Source organism: Vanacampus margaritifer, chromosome 10, assembly GCF_051991255.1.
Source record: "Vanacampus margaritifer isolate UIUO_Vmar chromosome 10, RoL_Vmar_1.0, whole genome shotgun sequence".
Taxonomy (NCBI): Eukaryota; Metazoa; Chordata; class Actinopteri; order Syngnathiformes; family Syngnathidae; genus Vanacampus; species Vanacampus margaritifer.
Window position 1 is genome coordinate 12091960 of NC_135441.1, and position 16249 is coordinate 12108208.

A 16249-nucleotide genomic window follows, 5' to 3' on the forward strand; every position below is an offset into this window, starting at 1 on the left:
AGATGTTTGATAATAAAAAATAGAAATGGTTAACTAAGTGAGGTGCAATCACCTTTTCCTTCCGACCTGACCTATTTATTAGGGTGAGCGTTAAAAAAAAAAAAACTGAAAGAATGCTTTCCGGATTTATCTATAGCATTGTATGCATCGTAAAATATTCTACGCGAATGACACTATTCCTTAAAAATAAAAAAAATAAACATAGATTTATAAATTATTTATCGGACCCATTTAAGTAAGACACACGAGTGCACTCTCCTATTCTGTCCGTCCTGCCCTGTAGGAGCTTGTTAATTTATCAACGAGGGAAAACACGAATTTAGCTGCTAAAAATAAACATGAGTTCGGTTTGCTTAGAGTTTCGAGACTGCGAACTAAATAACGCGTGTTCTCCTAATAACATAATAAAAGAGGAGAAACAGCTCTGTGCGTCGCTTAGAAGGTGCTACAATCTCAACAAGAGGAAGGTGAGTCGAGAATATTACATTCTATTCACATACTGTATGAGCAACTAAGTCGTATCGTGTCTTAATTTTAAGTTGCAAGCAAGTCCCAAGATACTGCGACAAAAAAAGTTAAGTCGAGTCAACTCTAAATTTCAAGCAAGTTTTGTCAAGTCCTGATCTATGTGAAAAAAAGTACTAAATCAAGTAATACAATCTTGTTCAGTCATTGATTAATCAACATAAGTATTTGTACATTAGCTAATTTGCACTCACTTTGAATCGGTACTATTGTTGTTAGTTAACTAACTATAAACCTTGTATTACAAAAGCATTTTAACTCGATAAAAATAGAAAAGAAAACGATAACAATAAACTGCAAGTAATTGATGTTCACCACCCTAAAAAAAAGACGACATGCACATGCAGGAAAGACTCTCTGTATTTTCTACTAACAAGCAAGGCTAAGATCAACAACTACATTTAAGATCTGATATTAGTCTCTCAGTTTGCATGTATCACTTAAACATAACACCAATTACTACTTTCTCACGAAGCCAGTGTGGCATCACTTCAACATTCCTTGACACCAATTAATACTTTTCCCTAGCCAGAGTGTTCCGCCATCTTGTGGAGGATAAATTCCACAGAAATAAACTTGAATAGGTAAATACTTGTGTAGTGAACCGCGAATAGGTGCAGATTTACGGTACATTGTAGTCATTAGAGCGCTAATGTTTCTTGTTCTTTTTCAGTCTTTCGCTGCCTTTGTGGCATCCAAGCAGGAAGCGAGTCTCGAGGTGGGGGAGAGTCCATCCTGGTTCTGCTGTGGTCGCGCATTTGCTGAGCATGCTGCCATTCACCAGCACGTCGCCAGGACACACACCGGCGAAATCCAACAGCTGGCACGGACGCAGTTCGAGCACACGCTTAGGCATCGGCAAAAGGAAGCGGATGACTCCAAAATGAGTGATGAACGTTTGTCTGTGGATATCTCTGCGTGGATGCCAGACGTTGGTCACATCCTGGAGGAGCAGCTTGAGAAGTAGTCACATTTTCATTACATTTTATTTGCAAATTTGGACTCAGTTTAACTCCATTCTTCTTCTTTTGCTCAGAGGCCCTGGCAAAGTTCTGCTTTACTATCGCTACTGCAGCGTCGAGGAGCCACACGTTGTCTGTGCTTGGCAGAGAGCTTTATGTCAACGCCTCCATCTAACCGGCAAGGTATGCAGCTATCCGGAGTAGATGGTAAAGCTTAATTGGATTTTCAGATATCATTACTTTACTTGAGTATTTGTTCTTCTGATGAAAAATGAATTTCCACCTATGGTGAAATATTCCGTAGAACCAAATGAGTGTTGTCATTCAGGTGAGGGTGGCCACAGAGGGCATCAACGGAACAGTGGGGGGCACCCACGTCGCCATTGAGCTCTACATGGACACAATGTGCTCAAATCCTCTTTTCCACATGGAAAAAGATGATTTTAAGGTATGTTATTTGTGTAAGATTCATATTCTTTGCAGAGGATAACAAAAAAAATCCAGTGTATGATTGTTAGTCTTGTTATATTGTATATCTACATTGCTGCACCATTTGTGTTCAAATATCCATTTTTAGAGTGTTAAGACACAGCCACAGAAAATCTAATCATTACCTGTTAGCATTAGCCCTAAGTTAGCAAACCAGAAGTGCCTAAGATATGTGGTTGTTTGAAATACACATAATTTGATGGTAAACTTCAACTGAGAGTGCCAATAAATAGCTGGATGCCTCTTTTTTTTAACACTATTTTTATTCGTTCTGACACTGTCACCATCCAGTGCTTGTAACTCAAGTTTGAACTGGCAATTCAGAGCATTAAATAATCTGAACGTCGGCTCCTATCTCAAAGAACTCATGAATTGGGTGACTTGTGTCTTAAGGTTGTTGCCCCACTTGACCGCAATGCAAGTGGACTTGAGCAGTCTAAACTGCTCTAAAATTGCTCTTTCTAGGATGAAAATTGAACAGGTTCTTCTTTTGTTAATGCATCACCCTCTGAATGTGTGTGTGATATCAGACAAGCAATGGTGGTCCAGAGTGTTTTACCGATCTGAAGGTGGGGGTCTTTAAGGAAATTGTCCCAATGGGATTAGACCCTGACGTCCTCTCCTACCAACTGGCAGGTACCGTTAACGTGATGAAATCATCTTCTTTTTTTTGTCATATACACACATGTACAGGAAACTTGACCTCTGCATTTGAGCCATGGCAGCAAACACACATTGTTATTGGCACACACTGAAACAAGGGGTCGTCTTCAACCAGGGTCTCCACGGTGGCAGGTGACAGTCTTAACCACTTGATCATGGTTGCCAAGGTTGCCCTATTTATATTCCTGAAAATAAGGTGACCTACATCTCTTACATTTTCACTCACACCAATTCTTATGAAGTTGGGATGTTGTGTAAATTGTATAAAACAACAATAGCAAGAATACATTAGTTTGTTTTCAACCTATATTCAATTTAATACACTTAAGATAGATACTGTAGTTCATGTTCAAACTGATTTTTATTTATTTATCCTTTTTTTGTGTGCAAATGTTCTCTCATTTTGAATGTGTTGCCTGCAACATGTTAGAGGAAAAAAAGCTAGGAGTGGGCAGCAAAAGATGTTGAGTAAGTATAAATACATTTTAAAAAGCACCTATTTGGAACATTCCACAGATAAACAAGTTAATTGGAAACAGGTGTGTGCCATGATTGGGTATAAAAGGAGCATCCCTAAAAGGCTCTCTTGTTCCCAAGCAAGGATGGGGTGAAATCCACCACTTTATGTATAACTAGTCTAGTTTTTTAAGAAAAAGGCTGGTCAATGTACTATTAAAACTTTATCTTTTTATCTTTATCTACACTTCATAACATCAAAAGATTCAGGAAATCTGGAGAAATATCTCCACATATGCATCAAGGCCAAAAACCAAGTATTAAATACCTGAGACTTTCGATCCCTCAGGCAGCACTGCATTAAAAACCCGCAACATTGTGGAAAGTAAATTGCCACACGGTAGCTGGAACCCTTCAGAAAACTATTATCAGTTAACACAGTTTGTTGCTGCATATACAAATGCAACTTAAATCTCTACCATGCAAAGCAAAAGCCGTATATCAGCAACACAGAGTAACTCCATAAAGGAACATTTGGATTCTTATTAGTGCAAAGTTCAATTGTGTATAGGTTGACAAACATTTACAAATCATTATACTGTATTCTATTTTTATTTATGCCCCAACTTAAGTGAACTTGGGGATTTATCATCGTCATTTGCTGTCTGCAGCAAATGACGATAAGAGCCTAAGTATTATTTATTTTTATGTTTTAATTTATATTTGTATAAAGCAGGTAAGTCATGTATTGCACCTGTTTTTTTTTCTGCCCAGGAGTTCATCTGGAGCCTGAGGAGTTTCACAAAGAGGTGGAAGCCTTGTTGGCCGAAGGGGATTCACGCAACGACACCGTCCTGCTGGACTGTCGCAACTTTTACGAGAGTAAAATTGTACGTCTCACAACCTCCATTTACTGATCACGCCACTTGTACGCTTTTGATTTAAAAACTGTTGCGCCATCAGGGTCAGTTCTCACGCTGTCTGGCCCCCGACATCCGCAAGTTTAGCTACTTCCCGGACTATGTGGACCAGAACCTGGAGCTCTTCAGAGACAAGAAGGTGCTCATGTACTGCACCGGAGGCATCCGCTGCGAGCGAGGATCTGCTTACCTCCGCTCTAAAGTGAGTTATTTTGTTTTCTTTTGTCTTTATTTGTAATTATGGAATGTCTTGAGTAGGCGAGTACCAGTTTGACGGTTTACCGTGGTTTAAAAAGTTAGTGTTTCAATTACCACTAAAACTATCAGTTAGAGTTTTCTTTTTTGACGGGACTCCACAGACAACATCCCACTGTAATAATATGATTGGCTACTTTCAAAGGTTACTCAACAGGACTCCTCTTTGAAGTTAATCGTGAGAGGCTAGTCTTTTTTTCCCCCTTCTCCTCAGCTGAGCAGGGAGGGGAGGGGTGAGCAGAGCACAGAGAGGGAAGGAGGGCAGGTAGTGAGGAAGATGAGAGAGAGCAACTGCGCAAACTCCAACATACTCACTGTACATGGATGTCTTTTTGCGATGTTGATTAACTTGCATAAATAAATAAATAAAACAAACATGATGTCACTGGGTAGTAGTTAGCCTCCAAAGTCAACATGACTAGCCTACAGGTCTATTTTAAAAACAGCTCACCAGTGCGACCAGATAGGACACTGTGACTTGCTAAGAAGAAGTTAAACAGAAGAAGAATGTTAATCTTTCTTTCTATTCTTTATTTTATTACAAAATAAAAGATTGCTTTCCATTAGAAATTATTATTTTTTGTTTAATTTACTAAAATGTTTTTTTAAAAACTCTACTTTACAGCTGTAATTTTAATACCGCGATGCCATGATATTTTTGTTCACAGTTATCTTACTGTCAAAATCTAGTATCAACCCAAGCCTTGTCATGAATGAACTGACCAAATTGTGTTTTACTACTGATGTTCTACCAGGGGGCAGCATCAGCGTAGATGTATGATAGAACATTCGACACCCATCATTTAAAATTCAGATCTGATTGGGTTGTTTAGCTGCAAAAATGTAATTTTAAATATTTTCTAAATATTGCTAATTGATTTATTATGCTAGGAATTATTTTAGGATTGTAACACTTTTAATTTAAGAATGATTTTTAATGATAATTTTAACATGATCAGGCACTTCAAATCTCATCAAACAGGATTATTTATTGTGTTGGATTCATTTATATACCGGCATTCAAATGTACTTTCTTCAATTTTAAATTGATTTTGTTATATATTTCTCCAATTGTTTTTTAAATATGTTTTTTTATTTCTATTTTTCAAATTTGATTTCTCTATTATCTAGCCAAAAGCATGTAGTTGAATGTGAGAATTATTTATTTTGTTAATTTAATTAATACTATTTATATATTTAAACTTTTCAATGTATTTTTCGTATAAGTGACTGTGCATATTTTTAAATGTATTTATTCAAATATATATAAAAAATAAATATTTGTTATATTTTATTTATATATGATTGATACTTAATTTATATGTGTTATTTCAAATGTTTCAGTGGAAACTCAAAGTTAATTTGTTGTGTTTATTTAGGATTTTTGTAAATCAAACTGAAAGATTTTTTTATTGTTAATGTGTTTTATTATTGTATTTTCTTATGTATTTTTTATTAATGTGTAATTTAATTTAATTATTTTTGCAATATTATTACACTTGTCTATACATATTAACATTCAGATTTATTTAGGCATTTTTTGTTGTAAAAAATCAAAGCAGGAAACTTGTGCTTATTTATGATTCTTTATTCATTGGAAATAAAAGGTAGTTTTTAATGGGTAATGTTGTATTTCTTTATTGTAATTTAATTTCATTAGATTTGTTTATTGTTATTATTTTCCAATATTAAAATTCATTGAAATAATTAGTTTCCGTCAAACAGGTTATTTTTTGTGCTGTAATGGCTATTGAGAGCTAAAAACAACAAAAACTAACCTTTTGGTATTTCACAAGTGCGCTGGTGGAGGGAGGTATGCCTGTTTTGTCTGATTTTAAAAATGTCTTTTCCTATTTTTAGAACGTGTGCAAAGAAGTTTACCAGCTGAAAGGTGGAATCCACAAATATCTGGAACGCTTCCCGGATGGCTTTTACCGCGGGAAGCTCTTCGTTTTCGACGAGCGCTACTCCATCTTTTCCAATGATGACGTAATCGCTGGTGAGTCCCACCGTTTCCCTCCCCTGGGCCCCCGATTCTTTGGCCCCACTTCATGACTCTTAACCTGAATTTGTCTCTAGCCTGCAGGTACTGCGAACGCCCCTGGGATCGCTACCAGCTGTGCACCACACGCTTCTGCTGCCAGCTGGTGCTCTCCTGCCCCACTTGCCGCTCTGAGGGGCACACCACTTGCTGCCCTGGCTGCTCTAGCCACGGCGCACGGCGCAAAGAAGAGTGCGAGTGCACCGACGGACGTCCCAGGATTCCTCAAGACGTGAATAATGATGATGGGCCACTTAATTAGGTACACAAATTTTTTTCTGCCCGTGTTGTACGGCCAAATGAGGTGACCAAAATATTTGGAACAGGTATTGGTGTGACGGAGTGCACTTCAAACTACAACCACAATAATGAAAGCATTGCAACACTCCGTGGTGGGTACAAATACTTTTTTCAGGTATCTGAGCTAGGGATGTAACGATAACGGTGATATTAAGAATTGTCACAATGTTGTCGTGATGTTACGATTTTAAAAGGAGCACATGTTCGTCATTACTTTTCACTCGCTTCAGCCGAACACAGCATTGTGAACTACATAGAACATGATCCTTAGCACCGCTGAGGCAATAGGAATACTGTACATGACAAAAATATGACTGGCCAAGTCTATTTCTTTGTCACTGCTAGTATCATGAGTTTTTTTTTTTATACATATATTACGAGTTTTTATATATTGTGATTTTTTTTTTTTTATCACCAACCTCCCCACAATATCTACATTTAAAACAGGTAGCTGTACTTTCTAGCACATAATACACAAGCTAACTTAATGTGCTTCATGCAAGCAAAGACGCAGCACCTTTAAAGCATTTAGAAACACAACTACTCATTACTTCATCAACATATACTTGTTACGTAGCTCTTAATATCTCAAAAGGCAGAAAAAACTCTGATATCAGCGGCATGGAGGAACGTGAACCACAGATCATTAACGGCTAATGTGGAACTGATTAATACTGAAATAGCTCTTTAAGCTCCAAACAGATGTTCAGATGTGGTTTGTGATTTTTGTGGAAAAACACAAGGAGATGTGGCAAGACAACAAGCCTTACTTCAAAAATGCTTCAGGTTAAACCACAACACAGAACACAAGGCATTTATGATGAGAAAGAGTTGCTGACACAAATGGCGAGCACAGTGTGGTTTCTGTGGTGTTGCAGGCAGACGCTATCCAGGTATAAGTAGGTCGGAGGTGCTGTTGCTGTTAATAAACACGGTTATGGAATGAGTAACAAAATAAATACATGCTTCAGCAAATTGCTGCACGAGTTCAGCTTGGTGTACTAATACGTTAATCTCACACAGGCCAAACAACAGATTTATTCAGGTAAGGCATCAGTTATTTACAATCCATGAAATTTGCTGTGACTGTTAAATTAATATTTGAAAATGTGGGTATTGTCAATAATTATTTTAAATTCTCATTAATTTTATTTAATACTCACTGGCAATTTCAATTTTAGTCATCCAGTAGTGTTAGACCAGCAAGTTTCTCCAATACCATCTTAAACTTTATTTGGTATGGGATCTCTAAGGAAATCGATGTTATCGAACATAACGAGTTGTAGGCCCCCAAAATGATTTGTACTCTTTGTACTCTTTGTACTTTTTACGAAAGCGGAGTGTTTTTATCTTTGATTAGGCATGTGTACCAAATGAGGTAGCCTGTGAGCTTAATTTAAAAAGGGATTTTAGTTGCACTGTACATGTTTGTTCCCTTTGATATATTTTACTAATAAAAGATTAATTTTGGATGCAAAATTAGATCTTCAAATGCAGGGTAAATGTGTCTATGAGTGCTTTGTAGAATGTAAGTGTGAAAAAATTCAAAGGCGGTGATTATGATTCACTGTTCAATTTTGTCCTGTTTCAAAGCTTGTTTAGTATCGGGATAAATAAATCAAATCCCGGAAGGAGAAAAAAAAACCTCAACATTGTGTTTTGCTTTTTCTATAAGCGAGTAAAAATACATTTTTGCCCATTGCACAACCGTAACTGAGAAATGTGATTGGATCCAAATGGTTGTGTGTAGTAATGCATTATAACCGACAGATGGCGGCATTTGTCCGTCGTCCGTTCACAATGATTTGAAAACAGCCAGTGATGTTAACAAATGTCATATTCGATTGACTCATGAAGAAATAAAGATCCACCCTGTGTTTTATTATTCATCTAAAATCAACTGTAAAATGGTGCAATTTGTGGCTTCTATTAGGAAGATTGATGTTACTACATTTAGTTAGATTAGTACTAATTTATTTTAATTTAAAAAAAACTTTCAAAACTATCTTTTAGGTATTTTTTTTCTTATCCTAATACAGTACAGTCATTGCATTTCGTCATTATTTGAAGGCTGTCGCAATGAACATGCTCCAAATTTTTCTCCCGACGCGCCCGCATTCTAATTGGTCAGCACGCTGATTGGCCTCGCCTCTCATTGGCTGAAAGTTCCGTGCGTGGGCGGGGACGCTCAGTCCAGAGAAACCCTCTTGTTTTCCTGCCTGCGGCTCAAAGTTTGAAGACGCCGAGTGGAGCACCCGGGGCGCTTTTTTAAATGTAGTATTACCCCCACGTAGCGTTTTTGATTTATTTCATCTAGCATTTTGTTTTATTTCTGCTTTTAAGATCGTTATTCCTGCTGATGCTTGATATATTTTCAGGAAAGAGGCGAATCAACTGCTGGATTAAGCCATTGACGTCATTATTCTATCCGTTAATTTTTTTGTTGGGTGGATTAGCTAATTTAATCATCTAATGGCTGGTGGACATATTTTTAAAAAGTAAGTGCCGTTATACATGCACCTAATTAAAATTTGCACGTGTCACGTCTTAATATTTTTTCTTGGTTGGATTATCTGCTACACGTTATTTTCAAACAGGTGGCCATTTATCAAGTCTTATTACAATCAGTAATTAGCCGTAACATTTTTTTATTATTTCGTAAAGTGACGCTATAGTCTTGCTGTGTTGTTATTTAATGAGGACATGTTCACATTAACGTTAAAACTACAAAAATAGGATTTTCTTCACATTAGTCATTAGTTTGGCTCTTTAAAACCGACTTGACATTTAGACTAATGTGGCAGATTTTCGCTGTTGCGTCAAACGTTATTATACTATTTTAATAAAAGACTTTTCTTGCAATATGTCAACTTAATCTTTACAAAATAGATACGAAATCAAAAAGTTTCCCATACCAGACAGGTTGACGCCATAAATAATATGCATTGTAAAAATTTACACATTTTTAATAGGTGGCACACTTATACAGTATAGTCATATTACAGTTCATATTTAGCTACAAATTGTTCTTTTTTTTACTTAAGGAATTGATGTAAAATCTCTGTGGGGAGTGTGGTGTTGAGTGACAAGCAGAGATGTGAAATTAAACCTACAAAAATGGGATTTGCTTCAAAGCTGTCATGTATGATCTGTTGCATTTTTAGTTGATCTCCTTAAAAGGTGGCATTAAGAATAAATCTAGTCAGATACTGAATACAGACTTTTTACATGTGATTTATGACTGATGTGGCAGATTTCCACTAAATACTCTATTTAATGAGCAGCAATAAAACCACTCTCCTTAAAATGTATCAGTGTAATCCTTATAAAGTAGTTAGATAAGAAGCCCAATCATGGGAAAAGAGACACACTGGACAGGTGGATGTCATAAATCTCACTATAAATAATAAATGTTGTATAGTTGTAGGATATGTCAGTTGAGTTTTGACAGGTTTATCGACCCGCCGTCCCATCACATGCATGTGATTTGCTCTAAAAGCTCTAGGAATGACAGGAGATGTGTCCTGACCGTACTCTTGCTTTATTTTCAATCGTGTTTGTCCATCAAGGAGTGTAGAGGCTGAACTGAATAGACAAACAGTGGAACTGTGAGGAGGAAAAGACGGAAATGTGCGGTATACATATACGAGAAAAAAACTAATGTGACAAGAATGCAATCATACCAGTACAAAAAAAAGTCATAATAATATGGTAAAACATACTTTTTACCTAAATAAATTGAGAAAAATCAGTTTTATTACAATAAAAAGTAATGTTATGGAATAAATAAACTGGGAATACTATGAGAAAAAGTTGTAAATGTGCGATAAAAAGTAATGAAGAATAGAAAAGAATAAAGTTGCAATAGTATGAGAAAGATGACCAAAAATATGAGAGTAAAGGAATAGAACTAAAAGAAAAAGCGTTAATATTTCAATAGCAAGCAATGCTACAAGAATAAACATGTAATATTATGAGGAAAAAGCCACGTTACAGGAGTAAAATCATAGTATTAAGAGAAAAGGTCACAATAATAAGTAATGCAGCGAGAATAGAATCACAATATGATGCTATTAAGTAATACCAATAACAGAAGAATGAAGTTGTAATACTTGTTGCTAACATAACTTTGAGATTCAAACTTTATTTGGACGTACGCCGCCATTGTTATTTACGTCGCAACGCATTCCGTGCATAGTGACGTAGAATGGCGGCGTCTGCCGAGCAATGTAAAATGCCTATAAAGAAAGCAAGGTAAGACTCGTAGCGTTCCTAAAGAAACAACACGCGATCGGGAGAGCCACCCTCCCCAACGCTGTCCTCTCGTCATTCACCAGACGCATTCAAGAGTCTTGATCGTCCCTTTAGGAACGCTACGGAGGCTTGCCTTTCTTTCTTGATAGACGTTTCACATTGCGCGGCAGAGAGCAAGCCGCCGTTCTACGTCACTACGCACTGAATGCGTTGTGACGTAAATAACAATGGCGGCGTAGGTCTAAATAAAATTTCTCCAAAATGCATTAAACTGGAAATTATTTTTCATAAATGAATCTCAATAACAACCAAATGAATAATATAGAACAAACTTGTCATGACAGTTGGGGTTCCTTTAAACATTTCCAGAACAAGTAATGCCACAAGAATGAGCTGGTCAAATATGAGAAAAAATTATTTGGTGACTCACACTAGCACACCAAGCAACCCTTTCACATTTAACCAACCCATTGCAACAGAAAAATTGTGACTCCTGGTGTTCTTATCGGGAAGTAACACTTAAGTGTATGATTTTTTTCTAATTAAACCACAAACAAGCTTGAAAAGGAGTAAAGGATTGAATGATTAAAATGCACATCCAAACTTGCAAATTGCTGATAGTCATTGACATGCCATTATCTACAAAGTTTATTGACAACAACAACCATTTTTCTTCTAGGCTGAAGACGTCTTCTAAAACCTCTGTGATGACGTCAATGTTCTTCCACCTTCTGCTGCTCGAGTCCATCTTGATGTGCAGTGCGGCCAGAGGTTAGTGATGTTCAGGAAATGTGAATTTTGTGTCCCAATATTTCTGCTTCTTTTTGCGTCACTACATGTCGTACTGTTGACGTGACTCTCTCCGTGTGTGGTCTTGTTAGCTGGGAGGTGGGTGGGCAGAGTCCCTGCAGCAAAGACGCTGCAGCTGTGGTTCTCAAACTGGGGTGCCCGGATCCCCCGGGATCGCGAGACGTCACAAGGGGGATTCATTATGTCATTTTATAAAGTGCATACCGAGTGTTTATATGGGAACCGACAATTTGAAAAAGATTATGCTCGTCTAGAATGTTTCTTATTCTTAGCTAGAATAAAATTCACTTTTTTTTTTTAAGTCACTTTAGAAAAGTGGCAAAATATAGCAAAATATAGCTCTGTTCACAGCCATGTTGTTAGTGGAAGCTGTGCACATCAGCTAGTGACAATGGGGGAATATTGAATTACATTCACTTAAATGTGGTTAAGTTTCTTTTTATTACACTTATAATACATACCTAACCGCCTATTTAGTGAGTTACCCATTTACTATACCTAATTACCCACTCACATACGTACCTACCTACCTACCTACTCACCTACCTGCTAAATCACTAAGCAACCTACCCACCTTCTGAACCTACCTTCCTGTGTTACATACAATTAACCAACCTACCTGGTTACACACAAAGAACAGTTGGGTTAAAAATAACCCAAAGTGTAAGTACGAGTTTGTGCCCTCGTGGAGCCTAGACTGGCCAGTTGTGGAGATTTAAATTATATGGGGTGGATGAAAGTCTGTCAATGTGATTCAAAGCCAAACAACCCATATGCTAGGTCAATACCACATATATTGAATTCCTAAAAACATTTTATAACCCAGCGATTGAGTAGATCAAGTAACTCATCTTGGATTGAGAGATTTTGACCCAGCTAAAATAAATAAATAACCCAAATCGGATAAAACATTTAATTTCCCTGCACTTAGGAAGATAAAACGTCCTAACATTTTTTTATTGTGTACTTACTTACATACCAACCATGGTAGTTACTGTAATACAAATATTTGTGTTTAATTTTGATTATATATATTTTTATATATTAACCAAAAAAAGGTTGTGTACTTTATATACTGTATGTTTGACTGTAGTTTAACTCTGTGAAGCATTTTGTGAGTCATCTCTTTAAAGGTACTTTTTAAATATATTTTTTTTATTTACTTACAGTACTCATTTTTAAGTTTCTCCCCTCTAAGGGACCCAAAAAGGTGAGAACCCCTGAACAACAAATAAGGGTGCCCCGTGCAGATGAGTGGACGCTAACCATCGACGGAAGCCACCAAGATCGTGCCGCTGGTGGTCATTTTTTTTCGCCACAACAAAGGGGCATTCAGCCAGGCGGCGTGCAGCCACGGGACCAAAAGTAAACACAGGGGCCATAGATGAGTAGATCAGATTAGGCTGTTAGGGATGTTTGCTGGACATTTCCTCCTCCTTCGTGGAAGGCAGGCAGGAAGTGACGCTGGAAGCCAGGAAGCAGGCAGAACAGCGGGAGAAAACAAACAAGAGGCCAAATGACCAGGAAAGCCCCTTTCTCATGGCTGTCTCAGCCGGATTGTTGACCAATTTGGAAAGGAATCAACCGGCTTCTGACGTACTATTTAATACGACTCAGGGTTTTCCCTGGCTTCGTTCTGATCAGAACACTTTTTCTGTGGAGTATTTACAAGCTTTTTATTGTTCTTTAATACTCTCTTTTTTCTAAATCGCTTTTTATATTATACCAAAATACAAAGGAACCCTGTAAGAACATAGTAAGCACTAGCTCTCATTTCCGTGGCAGGGAAAAGGTTTATTAAAATGTGTTGAGCAGAAAAGGGAAATTAGAAGCACATAATTATGTCAAATTACACTCAACATTTGTGGTCTTGCTCCACATCCTTTAAAATCAATAAGCGTCTTGCTTCGAATGTGAGCGGTAGGAAATGGCATAGATTTGAAGGAGTCAAAATTGTGTCACAGACATTTGGACGGCAGCTGTGGAGATCCTGAAGGCCAACATTTGCTTTTTACATTAGTGCTTAATGAGAACAACTCTGCCTCCTTTTGAAGTTTGCTGCTGTTTTGCTGCTACAAGTTAGTCTCACTGACTTCCAGAAGACTATACAGTACAGCAAACCTTTGATGTTGAATTCAACTGATATTTTGGGAGGGGTGGTATGTCAACTATGAGCATTAGCATTAGCGATGGATCCTGTATGTTGTGACACATATTCCAAAAAAGAAAGGAGTAGTACTATTAAGACAATAGCTGGATTCCCACCAACATCCAGGCTCGCTCTCATAAGCCCTCTTAAAGCCACATCAACCATATGAAGCTGTATGCCTGTGGACCCCCAACCTAAAGCTCACAGACACCCAAAAACCCCAATTTGAGAACCACTGCTGGCTGTTCAAATCAATACCGCCTATCCCAATAGTTTTGTCAAAAGTTGACATCGTCTTTCCTCCTGTGAGTGTTAGTCTGTATCACACAGGGCCCTCTCGCTCCCTCCACCGGACAACACACAGTTGAGCAAAAATAGCCTGACAAGTCTAAACGTAGTGTCAGTAATTTTGTGTTGTTAGCGTGTGGTTTTGACATGATGTTTAGGAACTACACCACTGTCTGCAAACCTTACCCCCATTCACAATATGCTATGCATGCAGTATAATCACAACATACGATATATATGGGTTGTTGTATGGGTTGGTTAATTGATTAGTTTGTTGGTTAGTTCCTAGGTTGTTTGGTTGCAGTTACCATTTTTCCCGGACAAATGAGTGCACCTCCAAGCCACAGCCACCTAATTACAAAAAAGAAAAGAAAAAAATGTACATATGTAGACTGTACTTGTTTATAAGCCGAAGGTGTTGGTTGATTATTTTTTATTACTTGTTTGGTTAGTTGTTTGATCAATTACTTGGTTTTGTTGGTTAGTTACTTGGTTGGTTGTATTCATTTGTTGGTTACTAAATTAAATGGTTAATTGGTTGGTGCATGATTAAATAATTTGTTAGTTCTTTAAATTCTTTACATGTTTGGTTGGTTGATTACATGGTTGGTTTGTCTGCTGATTATTGGTTGTTCATGGTGTTTGTTAGTTACTTGGTTGTTGGGTGGTTTGCTACTTTGTTCTTTTTACTCGGTTTGTAGTTTGGTTAATTTAATGGTTGGTTGGTTGATGTTTGTTGGTCTGTGGGTTAGTTTTGTAGGTAAGGCTCTCAACCAAGTTTATTGGTTAGTTAATGAAATATTTTATTGGCTGTTAGTTACTTGGTTGGTTGGTTATTAAATAGTTAAACCGAACATTGGTTTGTTACAGTACTTAGTAGGTTGTGATGTTTTATGATTCACTGGTTAATTAAATGGTTAATAATTTGTTTATTGGGATATTTTCCATTACTATATTACCTGTTTGTACAACCGCTGTTAAAATGTCAGATTTTTATGATACTTAGCCCATCTCCCACTTTCAATGTGTGAAAGGTCTTAAATTTGATCAAAGTAGCTTGAAAAAGTGTTCCAAGTCCTCAATTTGGCTTGCTAAGGACTAAGGATTGATTGATCAAGAGCCATGTCCCATTACTTTTGTCTGTGACTGTTATAGGCTTCTTGTGCGGGTTTGTTTGCCGCTCGGCAGTCACGCTGCAATCCGGATGCATTCTCGTAAAGACCAAACCTCAAGTCAAATATAAAGATGTGGCCGACAGAATTAGAAGCTGTCTGTCATTGTTGTGGCACAGCATGGCTGACATGTGCAAACCTTTCTCGCCATCCCAGTCCCCCGCTACCCCCCCACATCCAAATCTCCCTTCCCTTCACCCTTGCCGCCTCAGTGCCAGCTGCTGACGTGGAATCCACACCACACAGGGAATGTGAGAGTAGTGTGAGAGATGTGGGGGTGGGTGTATGCTGGTGGGCCCGCAAAGACCACAGGTCTCAAGACGTCGTATCCAGCCACCAAACTTTTTTTTTTTTGTCGCCTCATGTAATTGATAGAATTCCTTTTTTTAATGTTTAGTCGCATTGCTTTGGTTGATGGGTCAACCATTGCAATCATTGCAAAAGTCCATATTTTAATCTGAGTGCAATATTTTAGGACAAGGAACCATATGGAGGCCGCACGCCTTACTAGAATGCAGCGGAACCCAGCCAAGTACAAAAGGAGTTCCGGAAAATATGGAGAGAAAAAGTTATAAAAAAAACAAACAATAAAATGCATGTTATTCTACTGTGATTATGGAGTACAGTACAAGGAGTTATAAGGAAACATGCAGTATGAGCCAAAATGGATGCCATGTGCTTGCCAGCCAATCACGAAAGAAAGGTAGTGATAATGTTGTTTGGTTGGTTAGTCACTTAGGTTTGCTACTTGATGGTTTGGTTAGTCGGTGGGTTTATGTGTTTGCTACTTGTTTTTCCAGCTTGTGCAAGTTGCTTGCTCAGTTTGACTCTTGGTTTGTTAGTTATTCTGTCATTTGGTTTTGTTAGGTATCGGAATAGTTGGTTGGTTGGCTTGTTACATGTTGTAGTAAATACTTAATTCCTTGGTTGCTTTATAACATGGAGATTTGAGTAGTTAGTTGGTT

The 16249-nt window shown here is 37.6% G+C and overlaps 2 protein-coding genes across 4 annotated transcripts in view; both read left to right on the plus strand.

The window, feature by feature from the left end:
• Nucleotides 1-277: 277 nt before the first annotated feature.
• Nucleotides 278-8626, plus strand: tstd2 (thiosulfate sulfurtransferase like domain containing 2). Of its 2 annotated transcripts, XM_077577675.1 has the most exons (10): nt 278-467; nt 1199-1488; nt 1562-1670; nt 1816-1935; nt 2507-2612; nt 3870-3985; nt 4059-4217; nt 6131-6269; nt 6350-6573; nt 6638-8626. In XM_077577675.1, the coding sequence occupies exons 1-9, from the start codon at nt 339-341 to the stop codon at nt 6571-6573; spliced, it is 1392 nt and encodes a 463-aa protein (XP_077433801.1). In that variant the 5' UTR covers nt 278-338; the 3' UTR covers nt 6638-8626. The 2 variants fall into 2 exon arrangements, with proteins under 2 accessions (XP_077433801.1, XP_077433800.1); XM_077577674.1 differs by lacking the exon at nt 6638-8626 and having other exon boundaries at nt 6350-6579.
• The window catches only part of fgfrl1a (fibroblast growth factor receptor like 1a), a 48268-nt gene continuing 38654 nt past the window's right edge, over nt 6636-16249 (plus strand). The window contains exons 1-2 of one of the 2 annotated variants that reach the window (XM_077577672.1): nt 6636-6703; nt 11545-11636. In XM_077577672.1, the coding sequence (XP_077433798.1) occupies nt 11573-11636 (64 nt within the window). In that variant the 5' untranslated portion in view covers nt 6636-6703; nt 11545-11572. Of the gene's footprint in view, nt 6704-8803; nt 9110-11544; nt 11637-16249 lie in introns of those variants that run through there. The other variant, XM_077577671.1, reaches the window with a different exon arrangement.

Coding starts and splice junctions, on each gene's coding strand:
- tstd2 (XM_077577675.1), top strand. CDS start 339: ATGAGTTCGGTTTGCTTAGAGTTTCGAGACTGCGAACTAAATAACGCG. Junction 468..1,198: donor ACAATCTCAACAAGAGGAAG/GTGAGTCGAGAA, acceptor GTTCTTTTTCAG/TCTTTCGCTGCCTTTGTGGC. Junction 1,489..1,561: donor CTGGAGGAGCAGCTTGAGAA/GTAGTCACATTT, acceptor TCTTTTGCTCAG/AGGCCCTGGCAAAGTTCTGC.